The sequence below is a fragment of the Notolabrus celidotus genome, chromosome 9, assembly GCF_009762535.1.
Source record: "Notolabrus celidotus isolate fNotCel1 chromosome 9, fNotCel1.pri, whole genome shotgun sequence".
NCBI lineage: Eukaryota > Metazoa > Chordata > Actinopteri > Labriformes > Labridae > Notolabrus > Notolabrus celidotus.
In genome coordinates, this window is record NC_048280.1 from 31,741,168 (window position 1) to 31,766,039 (window position 24,872).

Sequence of the window (24,872 nt, forward strand, 5' to 3'; positions counted from 1 at the left end):
TTGGTAGGAATGGTGTAAAAAACATTACTTTTTTTCTGCTGGGTTTGGAGAAAAGGTCATAATGCCCATATGTACTCATCAGTAAGTGAAGTAATTTGAGACTATTGCAAAATCTCTTTGTTTTCCAATGCCTTTGTATCAAGCAATGTAATAATTCCCCTGTTTCCGTTATGACTGACCAATCATAGCTAATCTCCAATCCTCTGTCCTGATTGGTTAAGGGGCGGCCCCTACTACGTCCTCCGATTGGTTGAGTCCGCCACTTTCATGACTGCACATGCCAATCTGTGTTGGGGGGCTAAGAGGAAATTTGGTTGGGAGGGATAGTGTTGACATTCGAAGTCCCTCTTTCTGAAAAGATGTTTACTCTGTGACTACAAACAGCAGCTTAAATAACTCTGAATCTTTTCACAAACTTTAAAGATCTACTTCATAGTTATTTTGTTAAGATAGAAATATTCAGAATCAAAATCAGGAGCTAGTGGTGATAAAACTTTGAGATTGCCATTATCATCAAAAATGAATCAATGACAGAAATGTAAGCCTGCCATGGTCTGTGGTGTCTCTCTCAGCTGACTGTGGCTCCTCCCTCTTCCTTGATGACTGACGTCATAGCTAGACCCACCCAGCTAGCATGACAAGCCCTGAGTCAGGGCCCCTGACCAACCGGTTCCACCTCTCCCTGTAGGAGGGTGATGAGGCCTTAATGCTGATCATTACCTGCTGTCAAGAGAGCATTACTTCAGGCAGCTCTGATTCACAGGACACGTGATATAATTTAAGTCATTATGTCCAATTTAAAGTTTGTCCATCAATTCAGTCTACTGGAATGTCTTCCATTCCTGGTAAAACAAAGACCCAATGTTTGGTGAATATCATGAACAGCATGTTTAAGAAAAAAAGCTTTTATTTGTCTTGACAATATACAACTTTTCTTTTCAGCAGCTGAACGGTTCATTCATTCATTCATTCATTCTCACACTCACACACACGCACACACACACACACACACACACACACACTCACTCCCACACTCACACACACTCACACGACAAGCTATAAGACGATATTAAAAAGGACACCCGTTCAGCCTGTATACCAAAGGCCTTTAAAACAGTTCTTGATTATGTATTTGCCAGAGAATGAAAATGAAAAAAGGAAAAGTTTATTAAAGGTGACAGAGAGAGAAAAAAACAAATATTGTACAAGAGAGAAAAAACGTTGGGACGCTCTATCAACACCCACAGCTCGTCTCTGCTCAGTGGCCTTGTTTGATGATGATATCCGACATGTCATCAACCTTCACCAGCTCCAAGTTCTGTTTGACATAAAACACATTCATGATTGAGAAATACTACAAACATAGACGATTATAAATATAAAGTTATATTACACAAATATACACTACCAGTTAAAAGTTTGGACACACCTTCTCATTCAATGGTTTTTATTTATTATAATTATTTTTGACATTGTAGATTAATACTGCTAACCTTACCTCTGAACAACACAGCTGATGGTGTCAAACACATTAAGAAGGCAAGTCATTCTACAAATGAACTCTTGACAAGGCTCATGTTAGTTAGAAACTATTCCAGGAGACCACTTCATGAAGCAGACTGAGAGAATACCAAGAGTGTGCAAAGCTGTCATGAAGGAAAAAGGGGGCTACTTTACAGAATCTAAAGTATAAAACATATTCTGCTTTGTTTAACACTTTTTAGTTCATTAAATAATTCCATATATGTTCGTTCATAGTTTTGATGTCTTCAGTATTAATCTACAGTGTTTACAATCATTAAAATAAATACAAGCCCTTGAATGAGAAGCTGTTACCAAACTTTTGACTGGTAGTGTACAAATATATATATAAATAAAAGGAAATTCTCTGGTTTAAATATAACTTCTATGAATTGAGTATCAGGGTGTTTTGACAGTAAGAAAATCATAAATCGTGTGTCACAGAATTCATTGATGGATAAATAACCTCAGAATGTTTTTCGGTAAAATAAAAATAAACTGTAGAAAATGAAATAAATCCTCATCCCCAAAAAGTGAAGCTGTTGCTTTAATGTTCCATAACCTAGTGGGATTTTTTTTGCATTTTTTCCTCTCAACCTTTTCGGGACTTACAGTTTCTTCTTAACGACAATCATAAGCCATAATGTTTGAAAAAAAAAGTGAAAACAAAACTCACCTTTTCATTTGCGAGATGAAGCAGAGCAACAAATGCCAGGGGCACAGAGAGGTTCTGAGCCATCGTACTGGGCAACCTGAGCACCACAAGAACAGAGAGGTGTAAGACGTGCATAATGTTTCTTTAAATTAAACCAGTTATGTTAATAAAACCGAGTGACTAAAGCAAAGTAGTTTTCAGTGTTGCTGCTAGCTGTTTAGAACAAGGTTTAAAATGAAACCTTCAGTGACAATATGTTCACAAGCACATTGTTTTGGTTCAGACATCATATAGAGCACTGACTTATTACGTGAGCTCCAAATGAGAGTAAAGATATGCTGAAGAAGAACATGTACAAAAAACATTTGCATGCAGTGAACACTTTAGTCATTATTATTCCTCATGAGAGTGAAGGTATTAGAAGGCTTGGTAGGTGGTCTGCTGGTACCTCTGTAACAACGTCTTTGTGGTCTGACTGAAGACCTTCTCCCCACACATGTCTGGGTTCTCAACAGTTGTCTCCTCCTGCAGAGCACAGATAATAATCAATCATTAAATAATCATTCAAACAGAAATACATAGATATGAAAACCTTATTATGTGACAAAATCAAAGTCTACCAAAATCTGAGGAATGACCCCAAACAACATTCCATCAGTTCCTTTTACCTCTGGAGTTTTTTCTGGGCTCTCGGTCAGGAGAGTCCACATGCTGGTCTTGAGTTTCTTCATGTCCATTTTTTTCGCTGTCTTAGCGTAGTTGATCTCAATCTTGTTGACCTGAATAAACAAGAAATTGCAGAAGTTATCATACTGTAAAAATATGTGATGTCCCTCTTTACATTACAAGTACATTCTTTGTGCATATTATACCAACAGCCAAGAGGCTCGGGATGTGTTTACTTACAATGAGAGTTACTGATGTCAGGCACCAACACTTAAAGGTTAAGATGAACTTTTCAATGTCAGACATTAGAGAGCAGTTAAGTCTCAAATCTTTCACAACATACCCTGTATGGTTCAGGTACCAGATCATCCTCCCCGTAGGTAGAAATGCCCTCCTGATCTTGTGAGGGTGGGACTGCAGGGTCACCTGAGGTCTGTGTATCATCTGAACCGGCAAACCCTTCAACGTCATCATCACTGTCGCCGCCCTGAAGAGGAGGATTCACAAACAGATGTCAAAAAGGACGAAACTTTTAGATATTGCTCCTCATCAGTGTTTGTAACTTCAGATGACTGTTTTATATCATACACTGAAAAGATCCTCTATCCTGCAGTGTCAAGCAGACAAACACCAGTCTAAACATGACAAACACTGCAAGATGAGTCAGGAGGTGCTCGGCTATCAAGCTCACCTGAGCAGAGAGTCTCAACACCAAAGTAACTGGGAGGAAGTGAAGAGAGTTTTTTCAAGTTCTATGCTGTGAATGGTAGAAGGTGCTTTTCAACCGCATGAACTTTCCCCAGTAACTAGGGACTTTCCCCAGGAACTACGTACTTTATGACCACAGGAACCAGGGTCTAAATCAAGTTCTGGGGTAGTTATTCTTCCCCTGAAAAGCCCCTAATTGGGGGGTAGTATTTTTCAATGGGTAGAATAACCGCAGTGTTTTTATTTCAACCCCTGTCTACAATAACATCCCACACATATCCAGACGACACTGGCTTATTTTGCATAATCTCTGCGGGACTTCAGGCCTCGGAAATGCAGACAATAATGGGCCACAAGAACCATTTAGTTCCTGGAACTTCTGGTTGTAAAGGCACCAAAAGTAACTAACAGAGAGAAGACTGTTTGTGGGCTTTGTATAAAGAAGCTGTCTCACTCTCTAACAACAATAATTCTTTTGATTCACCAGCTAGCTTTTAATCCACTTGAAGGAATGGAGGCATAATGTGAAGTGTAGATTAAAATATGTCCCTCTTGTAGAGTCCACTACAGCGAGCCTCTTGAATTAAATCTATTTCAATGCATTTATCAAGTTAAAATGATTCATATGCAAGAAAAGGTGGTATGTTTAGTTGTTTAAGGCCTTCATTAAAAGCAAAAGCCGGCACGAATAGTTTGCTTGTCATTTAAATGTGTTTAAACTAACAAAGAAACTAACACTGACCTAGAGCCTCAAGTCAGAAACGACTCAGTGCATGACCAGACAGCACTACAACTTGGGAGGCCTGCAGTATGTGTAATGAGTCAGAGGAGCAATGAGAATCATTTTAACTGAGTCGTTACAAGTGAGTCCCTTTGGCAGGTTTGTGGATTTCTTTGTGATTAAAACACACCCTCTCCTGATTCTAAAACACTAATGACTGTATTCTTATATGACAGCGATAAACAAAAACAATCAAAGTGATTATGAATAAATAAAGTCTTCTTTCACAGTCAATTCAAATTCAAACTAAAGAAAGGAGTTCAGACCTCAAGACCTGGACAGAAGTTGGCTGTGTCGTTGGGGTTGTTGTAGTCGTAGTCTCCGATGCCTTCCCCGAGCTCTCCAGACAGCCTCTTCTCGCCTTCTTTACTCAACTGGAGGATCGTCAAACAAAAACATCTCTCTCAGGTCAAATAACTACATTATGTATTTTCAGGGTGCATCATATTAGGGCTGTGGGACATCATAAAACCTGACCTTTATGAGCTGTTATGGATAATGTACAGGTTTAATGTTGATATCTGTAGTCAGATTCTAGTATCTGAGATCACACTTAGACAAACTATCATCTGTCTGCACTTAAGAGTGAGTTTGTGTTAAATAAATGTGAATGAGCTCCAGAATTCTGCTCTGAGTCCCTTCTGGCCTGCAAAGTAATGACCCTCAGTCAGTGGTTCTATGATTCAGCACACTGAAGTGAGAACTAACCGAGCTAGAGGGCTTGAAGTTGAGCTGGGAAAGCGTTTCCGGGGGAAACTGGAAGTCAGCAGGTAGAGTTGTTTTCTTATTGCTGGCGCTGAGGGCAGACTTGCTGTTGGTGGTGGCAGCCTGTGAAGGACAAGCAGATGATCAGATCCAATTCACACTTTATTAGATTTCCCTTTTCCTCTTACAAGCTCTTCAACAAATGGGATTAAGATGAGATAACTGATTCAAATCTCATGTTATTTTTTAACTGTATCAATTATTTAATCTAACTTTCATCAAGAGAGCCACATTCAGCTGGGAACATGGCAATACAAATCAACAGACATAAAACAGGTTGTATTAAATATGTTGTGGAATGACAAAGGCAGCAGGCGTTCTTACTCTTGTGGTGCGGAAGTAGGTATCAAAGTTGACATCATCACTGAAGTCTATCTCAAAGGTCTTCTTGGGCTTTCTTTTACGTGTCTCCTTGTCGGGCAAATGGTCCACTGTAAGATATGAATTACAAATGGGTGATTGTTTCTCAGCACCTATTTGGCAAAAATGAATCATATAAAAACATCTGCTGCTGTAAATGATGTGATTGTATAGTAAAAAAAGAAAAAACATGTCTCTGGCTTTACATATATTGTAGCTATTGACCAAAACTTGAAACTCCTAGACTAACTCCATACAAAGATGTGGTCCACAATAACACTCATGAAAACAAATCTCCATTATTATGAATTAACCACTTACACTTGTGCTTTGGCTTGAACTGCCAGTAGCCCGGTCCAGCCCATGTGGCCATGGTCCTGGGGCTGAAGTATGAATAATCCCCTGGTTGTGAGGACAGCTGCAGACACATGGTGGCGATGTCTCCCTCTCCGATAGGAATCACATCCCTGTGAGAGTTGAAACACTTCAGTTTGTTCCAATGAATCCTGTGACAGAGCCTCTCAGCTGAGAGTAATACACGATGGAATTATTCAACCAAACCAATCTTACCGTCCTTTGCCGGAGCCAGAGGCTTCACATCCGTCCTTGTGTTCCTTGGATCTCTCCTCACAGTCGCCTTGTCCGTCCTCGTAGTCTGCATCAAAGTCGGGGCAGTCGTCTTCTTCGTGCTCAGGCTCGGGCTCGACCTCGGCGTTCAGGTCAAACACGTGGTCACCCTGTTTCATCTTGTCCAAGAGCTGGTTCATAGTCTGAAAGATGTGGCAGAGTCAGACAGCTGGCACACTATGGGCTTAGATTAATAAGTGAATGAAGAAAGAAATAAATAAAATTACACCAAATAAAATAAAGTTAAACAAAACAGAATACATGAATATACTGAAAACCAAAATTCTAAACTAGTTGGGACACTGTGTAAAATGTTAAAAAAAAAAAAGAACTTGATAGTTTGCAAATCAATCAATATTTCAGAGACAGCATATCAGATGTCAAAATTGATTTTTTTCTTATTGTTTTATGAAAAATATATGCTCACTTAACATTTGATACCAAAATATCATGAAATGCACAAACCAAATCGGCCACACTCTGAGGGTTAAAAGGTTGTTGAATCTCAAAGACCTAGACAGCCGGCGGCAGCTACTTGTTCTTAAAAGTTTGATAACCTTTGAACCACTAATCCTATCAACAGCGGACATTCTCAGCTTTCCACTGATACCACATGTGTCTCATACAGCATATTCAAAATAAATTCAGGAGAGTCTGGCACCCCCAAAAATGGCCTAGGTCTTACATCACTGCCTGTAGAAGTCAGGAAAATAAGAGTTTTGTCACTTTGTTTTGAGAATTATAAATACTTTAAATACTTTACTTTATTTTTTTAAAGCTGCAGATGGTATGTCAAATAACCACTTATGGTACACAAAAATGCCTAATGCAGCTGCATCATCAAACCAGATGAGTGACAGGCAGGCATGGTTGACGACAAGCCAACCATGCCTGCAAAGTCTAGTGTAACAAACATAACGATGGCCATTGTGAATCTTTTAACAGATTCACCTGATTTGATTGCATTAAGCCTTGAACTTGTCGTATTTTTTTATGTATAACAGGGAATGAGGAAAGTTGACCGCTGCTTGCTCAACCATTCCTGGAGCAGAGACCTAAGGCGGGTTGGTTTAATGACAGCTCAGTTATTTCAATAAGAGGTTCCTGACCTGGTCAGGGTTCCAGCTAGTGAACGAGAAGTCCTGCAGGGACGGGCAGATGGAGCTCTTCTCCTGGGAACGCTTCAGTCCGGCTTGTAGAAAGACAGCAGAGAAAAATTGTTGTTTAGCATTTCTTGTGAGGAACAGCTCATAAGATCTGAACAGCTCATAAGATCTGAACATCACACACTCAGATAACATTTCATGTCTACCCAATAATTTAAGTTAATGTAAGACAATTGATCTCTTGGTCTTGGTAAAAGTTGTACCTGTAAATGGAGATGCAGAGACTCCCTGAGGAGACGGAGGAGAGTAAGAGGGTTTGGACTGCAGGAGGGTCATGTTGGAGGGAAACAGCAGTTCGCAGCGATTGCTCTCACTGAAGAGGACCGACAGGAAGACGCCCGCCGTGCTGCTCTCATCAAACGATGAGGCCATTCTGTGGAACATCGGGTCCACCTGGAAAGGTACGGAAGGCGGTTTATCAGGTATACAGCCACATGAATACAGAACTATGTTAGAAATACAGGGAAAAAATAAATCCTTAAATGTGATTGAATTAATGTCTTACTGCTTTTAGAGCATGAGGATGAGTGGGGAACTGACACAGTCATGATGAAGACCAAAGTAAAACCTACAGATATATCTCAATACTCTCTCTAAGTTAAGACAGCTTGATGATCTCTGTCTAATAGTTATAATTTATTTATCATCAGACATGAACTCATCAGTCATCATTCAGAGGGTCAGCAGAAATCATCTGATTATGAAGTTTCAATCATTAAAATATGAAGCTGTTATAAAGGCATGTTGCCTGAGCTAGTCTGAAGGAGAGTGACCATTGTACATGAGCACATACTAAACATACACTACCAGTCAAAAGTTTGGACACACCTTCTCATTCTATGTTTTTTTATTTATTTTAATTATTTTCAACATTGTAGATTAATACTGAAGACATCAAAACTATGAAATAATCTGGTTTTGCCATAATCTGGATTACAAAAGAGGTCAAATAGGGCTATCCATTCCAGGAGACCACTTCATGAAGCAGACTGAGAGAATACCAAGAGTGTGCAAAGCTGTCATGAAGGAAAAAGGGGGCTACTTTACAGAATCTGAAATATAAAACATATTCTGGTTTGTTTAACACTTTGTTCTTAATGAAATAATTCCATATATGCTCTTTCATAGTTTTGATGTCTTCAGTATTAATCTACAGTGTTTCAAATAATTAAAATAAATACAAACCCTTGAATGAGAAGGTGTTTCCAAACTTTTGACTGGTAGTGTATGTTTATAAAATAACATAAAAAAGGATCTCGGTATAAAATGATTTTACATGAATGTGCTGCCAAAAGAACGGGCACAAATACACTGAATGGATTCAACAAAGGTCAAATACTTTTACATCAAATGTGCATGAAAATTGTCAAATGACAATGTGTTGAATTACAATAACAGCAGACCGGAATGGAAAATACTAAGAAAAAAACAAGTAAGTATGTCAATAAATAGAACTACTTGTGGGAAACTGACATTAGTCATTTGATGTACTCAGCCTGAATTTCCTATTAACCCCAACATTAAAAAACATGAGTCACATTTTTCCATGGCCAGGAGATCTGCACGTGTTTGTGATGTTTGTGATGAAGATTAAAATAAGATTAGGAGATTAGCTGATGCCTTTTTCCAAGATGGATGAATATAAGTTTAGAGGAGAGGGTGCAAATCTAAGTTAAACTTAAACAATAAAACCGATCATCTAAACTGCTTATTGTATAAAAGAAAAAACAGGACAGTGTCATCCTGTTGATGATTGTGAATCCTGTACGCTAACATGCAGGGATTAAATGTAGTCCCTGATCCAAAGTGGACAAAGCAGCTTTCAAGCACATACATCTGCTTCTGCATAGAGCCACAGATTTAACAGTGAGGAGCAATGTTATGTGAACAAGTCTTCTAACAACGCTCTGTCTTTTGAACATGTCATGTTCTGTTAAAAATAAAATGTCAGTGTACCTCACACTTCCTCTCGGACTCGGCGCTGTTGATGTTGCTCAGGTTCTGCTCCACTGTCCTCTTAGGAGGCCTCTTTTTCTTTGGCTGCTTGGCCGTTGCTTCAGCTCCTTCATCTCCATGCTCTTCCTTCAGCCCGTGGTCTGTAAAATCACAAATAAGAGAACGTCAGGGAAACATAAAGCAGGAAACCTCATAAACACTACCAGACAAAAGTTTGAAACATCAGGAGCCATGGGCTGCATAGGCTGCTAAGTCTATCAGTAAAGGGCATAGTGGGATGGGATTCTTCACTGAGCACTCATCCTTTCTTTCAGCACAAGTACCTTCTGTTTATCTCAAATCCCCCAAAATCTTAACACAAAAAAATGTAACAACTCAAATGACAACTTAAAACAAATATGTATAAATCAAAATCACACAGCTGAGGAACTCACCCTCTCCAGGTTTGGTCTCTGCGCCCAGGCCACCCAGCACCCTGTAGGCATCAGCATGAACAGCATCCACACGCACAGCGTAGATCTTTGTACTGGCATCCAAAGTGCCGGCTGCCACCTTTAGGAAACGCAGACAAAGAAGCCTATCAAACAAACTGCGTGTAATGAACATGAGGAATGATGAGCAAGAGATCATTGAGTAACACTGAAACATATACTGGGAAATAATCATCGAATGCAACGACTCGTGAGGATTTCATGCGTGAATAATACGGAATAAATCTTAAACTCCTGTTGTTTAACTTTGACAAGTGTTCCAGGATATTTAACATTCAATCATACATTGATAGGTAATAGATTTTTGGTGAATCTGGAGTTTCTTCCTCACTGGTGCACTTTTTATTTTCAAACCCAAATGCTGTATTTGCTCAGGGGAAGAGTATCTGTTCCTTGGTGGTGATAAAACTTTGGGTTTTGTTTATCAGATTAAAAAAAAAATCCTAGTAAACATAAAAGCATAATAAATAAACCTATAAATAATAAAAAGGACTACAGTAAAATAAATAGGTTTTAATGAAACTGAAATCCAGACAATTCGTCCAAATGTGTTGGAAATAAAACAACTAATTTATAAAGTACCTGCTAATAAAAATGTCTTCAGTGATAGTCCTTTTAAATCTGAATGATTCAGATCAGCTCATATCTGAATCATTTTTTTAGAGGAACATGTGCTCATGATACATCCTGCATTAAAGCTGGAGTTGGCAGTCTCGGAAAACTAGCATGAATTTGAATGTAGCATTTCCTCAGGACTCCGTCTAACCCCTCCCCTCCTCCCTCAGAGCTCCTCCAAAACGACGATTTGAATGGTTTAAAATTTTGGCACCCAAAAAAGGCTGATTGGTTGGTGTTTTCCCAGGTTTACTCCGGCTGTAGATAGCAGCTTTTCTTCGCTCTTTTTTAAGAACACATTATGTATTGATTGCCATCGGGACATGAAGATCATTTTAACCAGTATAACAAAAAGTGGATCTAAATCTGATTACCAACCCCAGCTTTAATCACGTGTCTTAAACAACTTGAGCATTGCTTATGTTTATTATTTTGTGTCTTTTTTGTGTCACGTTTTCAAAACTTTACAACATTCCTCTGACATTTAAACGATGTGTCTGCGGGTCTCTTTAGCTTTGCTCACGGCACTCTAGAGTGGATTGATATCTCGTCAAACAAAACACCACTCTGGATGGCATAATTATGCGGTTATTATTTTAAAAAATCCTTTATCAACAGAACTAGACAAAGATTTGATGTGAATCTGAAAGCCACTGTAGACCTGTGTGATCATTTCAAACTTTATGAGGAGCTGACACTGAACCAGCTGATAACCTGGATAACTTTTTGGTGATGATGTAATTTAACCAGATGATCAAAGCTGGTTTGATTTGAAGAAAAAAAAGAACAATATATAACAGACATGGATCATAATTCTCTGCGTATGTATGAGCTTTAACAAGGGACAGAGCTTCAACATAAATATATAAAAGTTACATTTGTCTTCAATAAACTCAGGAAAAAGTAATGAAAGTGGATAAAAAACAACATCAGACCTTGAAATTTGTGAGTTCAGAGTCCTTCTGTTTGAGGATGTCAGCCATGTAATCAATCAGATGAAGACCAAAAGCATTTTTAGTCGTGATTTTCTGCAAAATAAAACCAAACAATGGTTTAGTGTTTCATTTTACCTCCAAACATCAGTCACACCTAGAAGATCTTACACATGAGCAAAATGTTAGACACACAGAGAAAAACCTTGTGTTTGCTTTGCCATTATACATTCTGCATAACACACTGTGAGAAACCAAATGATACTTGCATGATCCAGGCGGTATACACACACACACACACACACACACGGACACACACACACGGACACACACACACACACACACACACACACACACACACACACACACTTACATTTTCTGTGGAGAGTTTTATGCAGGTGGAGTAATGCTCAGAGATTTGAGCATTTGACAACTTGGGCACGGCAGCAGGAGTCCCTGCAGCGCTGCATAAAATAAAGAGATCATTTTGAAGCCTTCAAGATGTTTGTTTTGAGACGTACAGAAGTGCCTGTTGAAGCCTTGATTCAAGACATTCTCATACATCAAAATCAGCTTATCAGTCATGTTAAAAACAGGGACGTAAGTGTGGTTTACATCTGATGCTTACCTGTGTGTTGCAGAGTCATTGAAGGAGGAGTCGGTCGCAGTTTGAAGGTCAATGACTCTTGACCTTCTGCGCTGTCGTCTTTCCTGCTCGTCATCATTTCCAGGGAAGGCTGACAGCAGGGGGGTGCTGCAGGCTGCAGGGGAGAGACCCTTGTTCTTTAAAGCAGATGATGCCCATCCTTGTTGTATCCGGGAGACAGGTGTCGAGGCTGCGCTCATTTTTGCTGGAGACAGACGTAGAATCAGAGATGGTACATGTTGAAACAATTCATTAACACCCCTCCCTAAGCTTGGATCATGTTTGATGGCTCACTACAAATTTAACAGATGCTATGACAACGTCCAATCCATTAGTTTAATTGAATGATTTGATCACTGTGAAAATTGTGTTTGTTAAATCCCAGAAGTAACAGTAACAAGATCGCTTTACCCAAATGAATAACTAGCTGTTGGAGATTTTAAATAAGTCCTCACCAAAATAAACACTTGGTGAACGAGTAGTTTAAGGACAAAGTTACACATCATTAGAAAAAAATAGGGTCTCTGAATATCTATTCAGGTACGCCTACAACACTGTGTGTCAGAAAGAGTGGTCAGTAACACCGGGGCTCCTCAGGGGACAGTCCTGTCTCATTTCCTCTTCACCCTCTACACCACAGACTTCAACTACAACACAGAGTCCTGCCCCCTTCAGAAGTTCTCTGATGACCCTGTTGTAGTTGGATGCATCAGGAAGGGTGAGTACAGGGCTGTGGTGGGCGACTTCGTCACATGGTGCGAGCAGAACCACCTCAGGCTCAATGTGACAAAGACCATGGAGCTGATTGTGGTTCTGAGGAGGAACAAGGCACCAGCGGCCCCTGTTTCCGTCCAGGGGGCCAGTGTGGACATTGTGGAGGACAAATACCTGGGGGTGTACTTGGACAATAAACTGGACTGGAGCAGGAACATCGAAGCAGTCAACAAAAAGCCGCCTCTACTTCCTGAAGAGGCTGAGGTCCTTCAACATCTACAGGACGATGCTGAGGATGTTCTATGAGTCTGTGGTGGCCAGTGCTATCCTGTTTGCTGTGGTGTGCTGGGGCAGCAGGCTGAGGGTAGCGGATGCAAACAGACTGAATAAACTCATCCGTAAGGCCAGTGATGTTGTCGGGGTGGAGCTTGACTCTTACAGTGGCGACAGAGAGGAGGACACTGTCAAAGCTCCACATCATCATGGACAACATCCACCACCCTCTCTACAACGTGCTGGTGAATCACAGGAGCACATTCAGTGCACGACTGATCCGAGACTAAATGCACCACAGAACGCCACAGGAAGTCATTCCTGCCTGTGGCCATCAGAATGTACAACTCCTCCCTCCGATGACTAAACAATAACTGTGCGATATCCCTGCCACTTCAGCATTACCTTCATTCCCAGTGCTTTTGTACATGGCAAAATGTAAGTATTCTGTGTTTCTGTATATGGGTCATTGACATGACGTGCATATTTTTGTGTCTGTATGCATTATTTTCTTTTGAAATAATTTGTTATTTTTAAGACATACATCAATTGATTCTATAAAACCTGCTTATTTTAAATACAATTTCAGTACATTCAAATATTGAGATCTGTTTTATTTCTAATTATCTCAAACCCTGAAAATGTCAGGTGGCGCAACCGTCTGAGCAAGTGAACTGACTTAAAACATTATAAAAATGTATTTTAAGAATAATAAATTCAAATTAAAACACCATGGCATGATTTTACATATAAGAGCTTTGAAATAAACATAATTTCATAAATATAAATAGTTTAAAGGCACCTAAGGTTATTTAAAAACTTTTGTCCAGCAATTTGCATGTTCTCAAATGTCAGGGTGGCACCACCGTACTCATGGAGCTTTTATTTTGAAAGTAAGTAGTTATAATGGACTTCAACATATGAAATCATTCAGAGGACCCTACTAATTGTCATGGCTAAGTTAAAAGGTTTGTAGATGTCTCTTAAATAATAGAAAAGCTTTAATCAACTTATAGGTGGACGGTAACACTTTCCAGGTCAGGTGGTACAACCAACCAAAAACTGTAAAAATTATATTTTCTTATCCTTTTCAACAAATTATCAGAAAACTGTCCTGATTTGTTTTCCATGTCTGATGACGATAGACTTCAGTTCCTGTTTACTCACAAAGTGTTCCAGTTTGCTCAGTTTGTGTTGAATGCTGTTCAGCAGCGTAGGAGCACACTGTATGTCTGATTTAGTTGTTGTTCCTGTCAAATGTCTAAAGTGTTACTAAAGAGTTACTTTATGTCATTGTTGGACATGTGCAGTATTGTAACTGCTCTTCTTTCTTCTATTTTTCTTTTTCTTCTTATGTTGTTGCTCCTATTTTGTTTTGTTTTTGTAGTGTCTTGTAAGTCCATATGGGCTGGGCACCTTTATGGTGCACGACACGATGAATAATAAATAAACTAAACTAAATTATATTTTATACCTAGCCAATTTTATTCCGTCTTTCTATTAATAGTTGGACCTTTTTATACTGTGTATGAGAGCATTCTGTAACAACTGAATTTCCCCCTGGGATAAATAAAGTATTTCTGATTCTGATAAAACATGAATGGATGTACATATCCCATTAAAGTTTGTACTAGTTAGTGATCGAACTGATTGTTTTACTGCTAAAAAATGGTTTAAGTTGACTCCAATACACTTATTTAGAATAGCAAAGAAATAATCTATCCATGAAATACATTACAAGCCAAGAACCAAAGACAAACATTGTTCCCTTTTAATAATCTGTTACCTGAGTTAGCTTTAAGTTTAACTTCACGTTAGCATAACAACGCTGTTAGCATCAGCATACGTGTTCTCATTGTTCAACTAACCGGCACACCTACCCTAAAGACATAACAACAGAACATGCTTGTTTATCCCAACATACCTTCAGTCGTTTAAAATCCACTGTGGTGTTTCAGAAACTCTGTATCCTTGTTATAATCGGTTGTGTGTCGTATGAGCACGGAGCCTGCTGCAGCTTTTCTTCCTCTGAAGCGTTTGAATTTAGCGCCGGACGGTTTACGTAATACAATACTACGTCATGACGCTGTTTGGAGTCAACGCCGCCCACCGCCGCCCACCACCAAACACCGCGCATGCGTATTACAGCGCACAAAGTACAATCATTATTATTTGTGTATTTCTTTTATTAAATACAATGACAACAAAGCGATACACTGCATTATATTTTCACCATCACATAATTTTAATAATTTTGTATAATGTTATCATTATTTCACCGACGCCTCATCTGCCTTGGTTTCCCATCATGCTTTGCGTTGTAGTCAAGGAGCTTGTAAAATCTAACCATAGACTGTCTATGCTCAAAAGTAGGTGTTTCATTGTGTGCATGTACTTTGAGGGTGTATATTTGCATCTGATTAAAAAGACACAGTGCCTGAAAACTGTAACCCCCCCTTGAAGTGAACAACTTTTCTTTTTTTCTTTCTTTTATCAATGGAGCTGTCTTCTGATAGATTCTCCAATAAAATGCATTTACATAATAAGTTACAATGTCATTGTATGAAAAGTGCTTTATGAACAAAGTCTTATTGATTGATTGATTATACATTTAAATGAAATAGGCAACTAAGTTTGAATTTAACGAGACAAAATTACATACAATGTGTAGCATGTGTTGTGGAGGATATTGTCTAATCTAGTTAGATGCATAGACTGTTTTGTTCTTTGACTAGCACAACCTTATGGCAATGATTGGGTGCCATGTGCCTTGAATGGGCAAAAGTTGTTCGTAAAAACTGTTCCCACATTAAACTGCCCTAACAGACACTTTGTGAAACAGTCTCAGTTTCTCTGTTGGACCTTTAAAGTAAATCGATGAAAGATACATGAAGTGGAAATAATACATTTATTTACAATATTTTAATAATTATGGAGCAAAATGACAGTGGTAAGTCCAAAATTGTTTGCTAATAGAGATAAAGTATAATGAAATCATGGCCTGCAGTAAAAAAAGTATCTTTTTATTATAACACCTGTATTGGCCCCAGTCTTCTCCGTTTCATGTTTCTGAGTTAGTGCTGCTGGCAACCAATGTCTTGGTGTTGAAACAGAATAGGGAAGCTGGTCACTAGATGGCAGTACAATACAAAGGTTCTGTTCATTACAAGTCTGAGTGTGTGTGTGTGTGTGTGTGTGTGTGTGTGTGTGTGTGTGTTTGTGTGTGTGTGTGTGTGTGTGTGTGTGTGTGTGTGTGTTTGTGCTCGCGCGCGTACATGTGTGTGCGTACGTGTGTGTAGCCGTGTTGAAGTACTCTTGTCTGGGATTCAGACTCGAGTCCTGATCGATTTTAGGGACTCGCGACTCGACTTGAGCTCAAACTGGTGACGTGGATTTGTACTTGAACTCGAGCATTGACTGCGGGATGATAGAGAGGAGGACTCAGATGAATATACCGATATGACTGTTTTAATGTTTATGATAGATTTCTTATATATCATTTTTTGTATAATTCATTCAGTTTAGAGTAAGGGCTTGAACCTGTGTTCACCTGCATGCACATTCAGGATAAAGAGATGCTATGAATCATACATTTTGCTTTCAAACATTTAACTGTAATTGCTGCAAGAGTAGAGGGCCATGTTGGAAATGTGAAAGAAAACAATGAGAAGAAAGCAGAGACAAGCTCAGACTTTAACAGGCATCTGTTCAGGATGCAATCAGAAATGTAAAAGAGATGCAAACGTTAATGTGTTGGCAAGGTAATGGTAATGTTTGCCACTAAAGTGACTCAAAGTTCTGATTAATGGAGTGGAGGTATTTTTTAGTTAATTGAACACCTGCAGTAATCCCACTGCAGCAGAACCAATGATTGCACCCCCCATTAAGTTATGCTGTGCATTTATTTACAACACACAGCACTGTAACTTCATTGGTAATTTAAACCTCCAGACACACCGGGCAGGGGTTTGTTAGAATCTAATGTTAATTAAATAAATGTGTTTTCTACATATCCAAAAGGTCCCACACAGTCAGTTCAGATTCAGACAATAGTTTAGAGTAAAACAGACGCCCTCCTTGTAACAAATAACATTAACAGTGAGGACTAAACTCAGACTTGAACACAAAGAACTCAAGACTCCACTAAGACTGGTGTGTGTGTATTTGTGGGAGTGAATCCTTGCTTTAAATTTCTTCCACCTCCAAGGAAAAGCACTTCTATGTGATTAATGATTGTGGCATTAAAACTAAAATGACTCACTGTGAGTAACATGTGCATGCACTATATTAAAGCTTTATGTAACCACATAAACACACAAAAAAACACACAAACAGACACACTCACACACATACATTAATGTAAACATGCAGCAGTGCCTAACAAATGAAAAGCATCCATCTCTGGAGCAGAGACCTCGGCTTGTTTTTAATCAGCCATCTGATTGATATTCCTTGCCTGGTCGTTGATGGGCCATGATGAGGATAATTCAGAGACTCAATCCTTCTCTGCTCTCTCTCTTCCTGCCTATAATTCTAATCTTCCATTGTCTGAAGGACACAACATTTCTTGAAGTAATTTTAACTATAATCCTTGTGTTTGTTTATCCACTGGTTGAAACAGGCGTGGACTTGCTCCAGTTTCACACAATGACTCATTGCTCTTTCAGTTCAGGGTTTGAGCATTTTTATGGGCTTCCACTATGATTGTGCTTTCATTTGGAAATAAATAAAGCCACTTACAAAAACTGATTGTGCTCTCCTCTGCATGATAAACAGGTGGTTCATCTGGGGCTGTCTTACAGAGGAGTAATTCCCATCTTGCTGAGTACAGTATGTTTGAGATCCTTTCAGTTTAATGAAGGATTTTGTTTATCCCCCCCAAAGAGTCCAAAAAAGAAATCGAATCAAAGTCAACATTCAAACCACAACGGGCAGTATTCAATTTGACGGTACATGCACGACGAGGGAGGTTTAGGACATTTGAAGCTGCTCAGCACCAGACAGCACAAATACACAAATTACAGGCTCGCTTGTTAAACAGTGTCGGATTGGCAGCTGAAGGGCAACATATTCCTCAGAAGTTGGTCGAAACCAAAACAGGGCAGATCATTCACAAGTCTGCCAGAAACAGGAAAACCAAATGAATAATGATAATGTTTGCTAATGCGAGGTACACAAGGTTACTGTAATATCGCCCCAGCCGCACTCTCACCTCAGCTTTTCAAGCACTAGTTTCAACACCTGTTTTAATTTGAAGTCAATCACACAGTTAACACATTAAGTTTGATTTAGTATCTTACTTTTCTTGCTTTTATCTTACATTGTTTAAATGAGGCGCACATATTTTTACATTGTAAGATTATATAAATATATTTGTTACATTAGTCACTGTTAGTCTGATTTCATGAGGATTTTTTGTGGAGTTAGGTAGTAGTAATTTGAATGTAGTTTAACTTAGTGTCTATTTATTTACCCCTTGTGTTAAACTTGATTTGGCCAAACCACTATAGTCCTTTTTGTCTCATTGAGGAAGCTCTGTTTGTTTAGTTCACACCTTATATTTTTGAGTTGTGTTAACTTGACTTCTTTTATAGACCTAGTTCTAATAATGTTGGTTTGTAAATTTGGTTTACTTGATTAGGGTAAAAATAAGAAAACCCACCATTGTTTAAAAATTACTCCTGTGTCTCGTGCCTTACTGCTTGGTCCATAATAGCTTACAAGTTGATTATGTCAGTGCTCTATTAACAACCTGTTGCTGCCCCCCCCCCAACAGCCAAAAGAAAAACATTAAGACATGCATCAGTTTCAGATTGTGACTGTTGCATATCTTCACCAGAAATCCCCACAAGATGTCTTTAACAAATGAAATACAGAGATGATGTCAGACAATATATTTGAAGTGCATCCCTACTAAGGTTGTTTCTAGTTTTGTAGTGTATTATCCTTTAACAAAAGGTTGCTGATTCCCCAGAGAAGCTGTGGGCTGTTTGTGAGAGAGAGATGCTACAGTAATTATATGACCACCACTGTTAAATCCCAAAACTGCCCACTGCATCAAACATGGCTGCCTGTCACTCCTGCCCAGATCAGGTTCAGGTAACTTTATTTGTACCCGTAGGTAAATTTGTTTTGCAGCCAGTAAGATAATCGATCATTACAGAGTTACAAAACTGAAAGAACACATAGGGGTGAAAGCAAACTACTTTTAAGTGCTAATCATACTAAAATATCCTGAAACTAATATAACAATAAAAATGATGAAATCAATAAAGATGCTTAAATTGATAAAAGTGCTCAAGGTTCCATTTAAAAGGCATATCAGAAAACATCCATCAGGGGGGGTGGAGCCAATCCCAGCTGACTTTGGGCGGAAGGCAGGGTACGCCCTGGACAGGTCGCCAACCTATCACAGGGCAAACATGGAAAGACAGACAACCATTCACGCACACACTCACACCTACGGGCAATTTGGAGTGACCAATTAACCTGATGAGCATGTTTTTGGACTGTGGGAGGAGTACCCAGAGAGAACCCACGTCTGCACCAACCGATAACAATGATAGAAATCACATGAATACAATAAATAAGAAGGGACTTAAGTCGTAAAAATTAGAGTTTTGAGTCTGAATGAGGAAACGCTATGGCTTGTTCAGTTCAGTGATTGCAGAAGGAACAAAGCTGTTTTCATACCACTTTGTCCTGCACCTCGAGACTAAAAACTAGCATCCAGAGTGAAGAAGCTGGAACTCGTGAAAATGGTTTGAGGCATTGTTTAAAATACAGGTCGCTGACGCTGGTGAGACTGTCTACACACTGCTGCACGGTTGGCCTCAAAGTTCAATTTCATGTCACTCACTGCCCCAAGGTATTTATAAGTTTGCACAAACCCTTGATTAAAGTCACCACACCCACCAAACCTATAAAACTCCACCCTGTAGGCCTCAGTCTCACTCTTTCCCCCCCACACAGTATGCTGCAGGCAAACAAAGAAACCACTGATGTGAGTCAAAGTGGACTTTATAAACCTAAAGATCTGTTGAAACATACCGGGGATGGATTATACAGATGTTTAAGTACTGATGAATTGTTTGTTTGATTTATACCAGATACTTCGCTAAACCTGAGTCTGAGCTGTTTAAAGATTGGAACTGGATGGATTGATGATGGAAGCTGAGTTATATCTGTATTGAAGATGAGTTTTGTTTGAATTAAATCATCCACATCCATCCATATACCCATGTAAGAAGACTGAGAGCATATGTGAAATAAACCCTGTGATACGGACTCTGGGATCCTGTGTCTACATGTGCACTGCATCACATGTTCAATGTACCAACGCCACCCACTATACAGTTTTCAATCATTGTGTCCATGTGTCACATTTAGTCACCCTTTCATCGGAAACATCTCTGGGATTGTAAAAAGCTGTGAGAGGTTTGTTGACCTGGAGTGATGGAGAGCATTCATTTCCTTGAGGCTATATGTATCCCTCTCTGCCTCTCTGTGTGATACACACACTCAAATATCCAAACTCACAGAGGCCAATAGATGCACACATGACACATGCATGTTAACATATAAGGGACAGGTGTGAGCTAACACTCAGATGTCCAATGTCTTTTCAAATGTATTTAAAGCCTTAAGCTAGAAAACACAGAGCAGAATTTGCCATGCTTTAAAACATCCTTTGCTGTATACCGAGGCATCATCTACACCTCCATAGCCCCTGAGCCATGCCATGAATACTGATGGTGCATGACAGGAAAGCAGCTGGTGTCAGCCTAAATATTGATTCAAATACTTGATCTGGAGGTAAAGTTGTCATTAGCAAAACATACTTGAGCTTATCTGAGGTCTGATTTGAAATCTGCTTTAAAGAATCACTTAATGCACAGAGAAGCTGGAAGCACCACCAGTATTTGCGCTAGACAGGGATGCAGTTTGTTTATTTTTAATGATGCAATTTGGATTTAAAAAAAAAACCCAAAATACACGTTGCATGTTACACGTTCAGGTTACTTTATTTGTACCCCTAGGTAAACTTGTTTTGCAGCTAGTAAGATGTTGGGTCATTACAGAATTACAAGACAGAACAAACTACTTAAAGGGATATTTCAGTTTATTTGAAGTGGGGTTGTATGAGTTACAGTACACTATTGCTCCTGTTAGCCACAATGCGTGCCGGTGAGCTCTTCCCCTTTGATGAGAGAATTCCCAGAGGACCGGCCGGTACGCTAGGCTATTTTCTCTGCAGACGGGGACACCTATTTCGCATAATTTGGCTAAAGTTAAGAAAATATGGTCCAGGAACTCATCACGGTGCAAATGAACCAGTAGAAAAAAATGGAGCTATTCAGTTTGCTGTCAGAAACCCCCTTTCTTTTGGCACTATTTTCAGACACACCTCACAGACCGGTGTTCTTCCGCTGCATGAGCACGGATACACGCCGATCAGCTGTTTGGATCAACAAGCATGTAGCATTTTTAGCAGACACTTTCAGGAACAAAAACTACAAACTGCAGAAATGAGTGATTCTGACAGCGGCGATGACTTGCCGTTTACTGTGGACACAAGAGGATCCCTCTATGAACCAGAGTTTACAGAGGAAAAACTCCAGATGCAGATCCAGCGTACAGAAGAAGAGAGGGGAGAAAGTTCTGTGCTAACAAGTGAGCAGGAGAGATCCCACGTTGCCTGGTGGTGCCACTCATAATCCAGAGTTCCCTGCCTTACAGGAGGTTTGCTTGTTTGAACAGCCGGGATAAAGACAGATACGTCCCATCGTTAAAATTTGCAGAAAAGTGATTTTAATTCACTCTAAAGACAGATACGGCTACTTGATCCTGCTACGTGCTTGTTGATCCAAACAGATGATCAGCGTGTATCCGTGCTCATGCAGCGGAAGAACACCAGTCTGCGAGGTGGGTCCAAAAATAGTGCCAAAACAAAGGGGGTTTCTGACAGCAAACTGAAGAGCTCCAATTTTTTCTACTGATGAGTGCCTGGACCATATTTTCTTAACTTTGGCGAAATTATGCGAAATAGGAGGCCTCGTTGGCGGAGAATTGTAGCCTAGCTTACCGGCCGATCCTATGGGAATTTTCTCATTAAAGGGGAAGAGCTCACTGACACTCACTGTGGCTAGCAGGAGCAATAGTGTACTGTAACTCATACAACCCCACTTCAAAAAAACTGAAATATCCCTTTAATGTGCTAAACATACTAAAATATCCTAAAGCTAATGTAACAATAAAAATGATGAAATCAATAGACATGATAAAATGATAAAGTGCTAAAGGTTCCATTTGAAAGGCCTATCAGAAAACAATCAAACAATAAAAACTATAAAATCACATGAATAAATAAGAAAATCTGGATTTAAGTCTTAAAATTGGAGTTTGAGTTTAGATGAGAAGGGAAATGCTCTGGCTTGTTCAGCTCAGTAATAGCAGCAGGAACGAAGCGTGCTGTGTACCGCTTTGTCCTGCACCTTGGGACTGAAAACCATCGTCCATGGTGAAGGAGCTGAAACTCGTTGTGCAAAAGGTGTGAGGCATCACTGTAAACACAATCACTGTGTCTCTGCTGAAGACGTGTCTGTGCTTTGTTAGTATCCAGGGAGAAGTCCTATTCATGATCACTGTAAACATGGCAATATCGAAGCCTAAAATAAAAAAAAAGGTAAGTTGAATGAATACAAATACGTATGGAGCTCTGGTGACAGTGTTCCCTCAGTGCAGCCAGCGCAAGGACAATTTTGTTCCCAGGCAACAAGGTGAGATGAATAAATAAAGCCTTCCCCCATCCATAAATGCGTGGGATACACAAGTAATGAATCACCTACATTTTCACATCATATGGGGAAGGAGGGGGATAAAGAGCAACTGTCTTGGACATGATCTTGCAGGAAGAGAAAGAGGGAGGAGAGGAGAGTGAGAGAGAAATAGCAGCATGGTATGTATGCGGCCCCTCACCACAGGAAGCTCCTTAGGTACCTGTCGACTATTCAGCCTCCGCTAAATGATTTGTCCCCCGGGGGAAAATGGCATCCCTGCAGAGTAGTCCTTTTAATTAAAAGATGACTTACAAGTGAGACAACATGTTTGAGAATATTCTTCCCCATCATGGTTGTTCCAGCGATATTTTCTGGTCTGTGAAGAAAGAAAGAAACAGTATGGCAGTGTCCCTGTGATTAAAGGAAATAGAAAGACCAATCTGCGAGGCAAAGATGGCAATCAGGAACGGCGCTTGCTTATCATGCACTCAACATTGTAAACATATTTTATCACAGGGGAATATAAAAGGAAACGGTGAGTGCTGAAGCCCTGTGGCTGCTCTCTGCCTCTCAGATGAGATAGGATTTTAGGTTGGTGATTGCATTTAATGATACAAAATTCTTTAACAATGTTTTTTACTTTGAATTTCCTCAAGAGAGAAACAATTACAATGACAATGAATGGCTTACCCATATGAGTCATTCACAGAAGGGGCCTACGTTTCCGCCCAGCATTGATTGATCACTGACAGTTTGGAAGTCAGCCTTATTGTGATGCACAAATTACACGTCCACATGCTGGGAATGACTCGTTCAAGAGATGTGTCCTACAACCAGTTTATCAGTTTGAGATTATGCAGGGCGGAGAGGAGATCAATGTTCAATATTACCGTCAGATTTTCATCCTTGTGTTAATGACACTTATCTTTGATCTGATCTTTAACAGTAAAAGGAGGAGAGAGTGTGCAGCACATTTCTTATACTTCACTGATAGTCCAGTTGGCTGTAGAAAGCCAGAGTCAAAGTTTATTTTATAGCACAACAAAATATCAATAAAATGAAATGTTAGTTGAAAAGAATAGATATGAAAAAACAGATAACTGTGGAAGCCCTTAAAGGACAAGATTAAATATACTTTGTTTTCTCTGTTTACTCAAGATAACAAGAAAAATAAGACGAGAAAACTGAGAAAATAAGATGTATTTAATCATGTCCTTTTAGGGCTTCCGTGGTAAATATAAAAGGGGCACATTTATACCAATAGGAAAATACATTTAGAGAGGAGATCTCAAAAGTGTTTCATTTATGTCTCCTAGACAACAATGAAATCTGTTTGAAAGCAAAATGAGACTATAGCTTATGTCTCCTGTTTCTTATTCTTGCCTCCAGACAAAAGTTGCAAAAAGTCTCAGCTTAGTCTCCCTTTCAGTTCAAAATGAGATCTGGTCAAAATCTGAAATGATTCTCAGGTATTTCTCAAGTGTTGTGACTCCTTTTGAGCTCAGGTGGAGAAATCAGGGAGCTCTCTCAATTGTCTCAATCTAACCTCATCCATTTGTTTTTGTCAGACTCAGTTTTTGAGTCTCAAGTTGAGCTCAGATGGAGAAAAGAAAGAGCCTGAGCTCATCTTTTCATGAACATTTATAGTGCCTTGCAAAATTAAGATTTCAATGTAATTGTCCACAAACTTACAATTCTCATTAAAACATTTGAACCACTTGCAAGATCAGCTATTTAGATGTCAAATGATCTCTTCTTTGACTTCACCATATGGTCATTCCTTTACAAGTCTGTTTGGAACAAAACAACTTCACAAAGATTTAGTGGATTTGAGAGAAATTGCAAAAGATGGAGATTTGATACCTGTATTTAAAATATGGGCTGACCAGATTTAGCCAGATTATTACAATTAAAGGGGTGAATTCTTTTGGGTGCCAGTGGCCTAGCGGTCTAAGCGCCCCACATACAGAGGCCACAGTCCTCGTTGCAGGGTTTGCCGGTTCGATTCCCAGCCAGTTGACCATTTCCTGCATGTCTTCCCCCGCTCACTACTCCCCACATTTCCTGTCTCTCTTCAGCTGTCCTGTCAAATAAAGGCAAAAAATATATTTTTAGAAAAAGAGAAGAAAATTAGCCATTAATGAGATCTCTCATTTAAGTCTCAAATAAGACTCATGTCATGGTCTCAACTATTTCTCCTAGTGAATTTTAGGAGAA

General features: G+C 39.4%; 1 protein-coding gene across 1 annotated transcript; it reads right to left on the minus strand.

The window, feature by feature from the left end:
• Window positions 1-1,143: 1,143 nt before the first annotated feature.
• On the minus strand, window positions 1,144-14,937 carry ncaph (non-SMC condensin I complex, subunit H). Its single transcript, XM_034692584.1, has 18 exons — window positions 14,801-14,937; window positions 11,872-12,094; window positions 11,617-11,707; window positions 11,247-11,339; window positions 9,640-9,757; window positions 9,206-9,345; window positions 7,453-7,642; window positions 7,193-7,275; window positions 6,027-6,226; window positions 5,778-5,923; window positions 5,421-5,527; window positions 5,040-5,159; window positions 4,598-4,705; window positions 3,186-3,329; window positions 2,845-2,955; window positions 2,625-2,701; window positions 2,198-2,273; window positions 1,144-1,318 (listed from the first exon to the last, which is right to left on the minus strand). The coding sequence occupies exons 2-18, from the start codon at window positions 12,087-12,089 to the stop codon at window positions 1,259-1,261; spliced, it is 2,082 nt and encodes a 693-aa protein (XP_034548475.1). The 5' UTR covers window positions 12,090-12,094; window positions 14,801-14,937; the 3' UTR covers window positions 1,144-1,258.
• Window positions 14,938-24,872: the final 9,935 nt, after the last annotated feature.

Coding starts and splice junctions, on each gene's coding strand:
- ncaph (XM_034692584.1), bottom strand. CDS start 12,089: ATGAGCGCAGCCTCGACACCTGTCTCCCGGATACAACAAGGATGGGCA. Junction 11,340..11,616: donor TAAAACTCTCCACAGAAAAT/GTAAGTGTGTGT, acceptor TTTATTTTGCAG/AAAATCACGACTAAAAATGC. Junction 9,758..11,246: donor CTGAACTCACAAATTTCAAG/GTCTGATGTTGT, acceptor CGTTTCCTAAAG/GTGGCAGCCGGCACTTTGGA.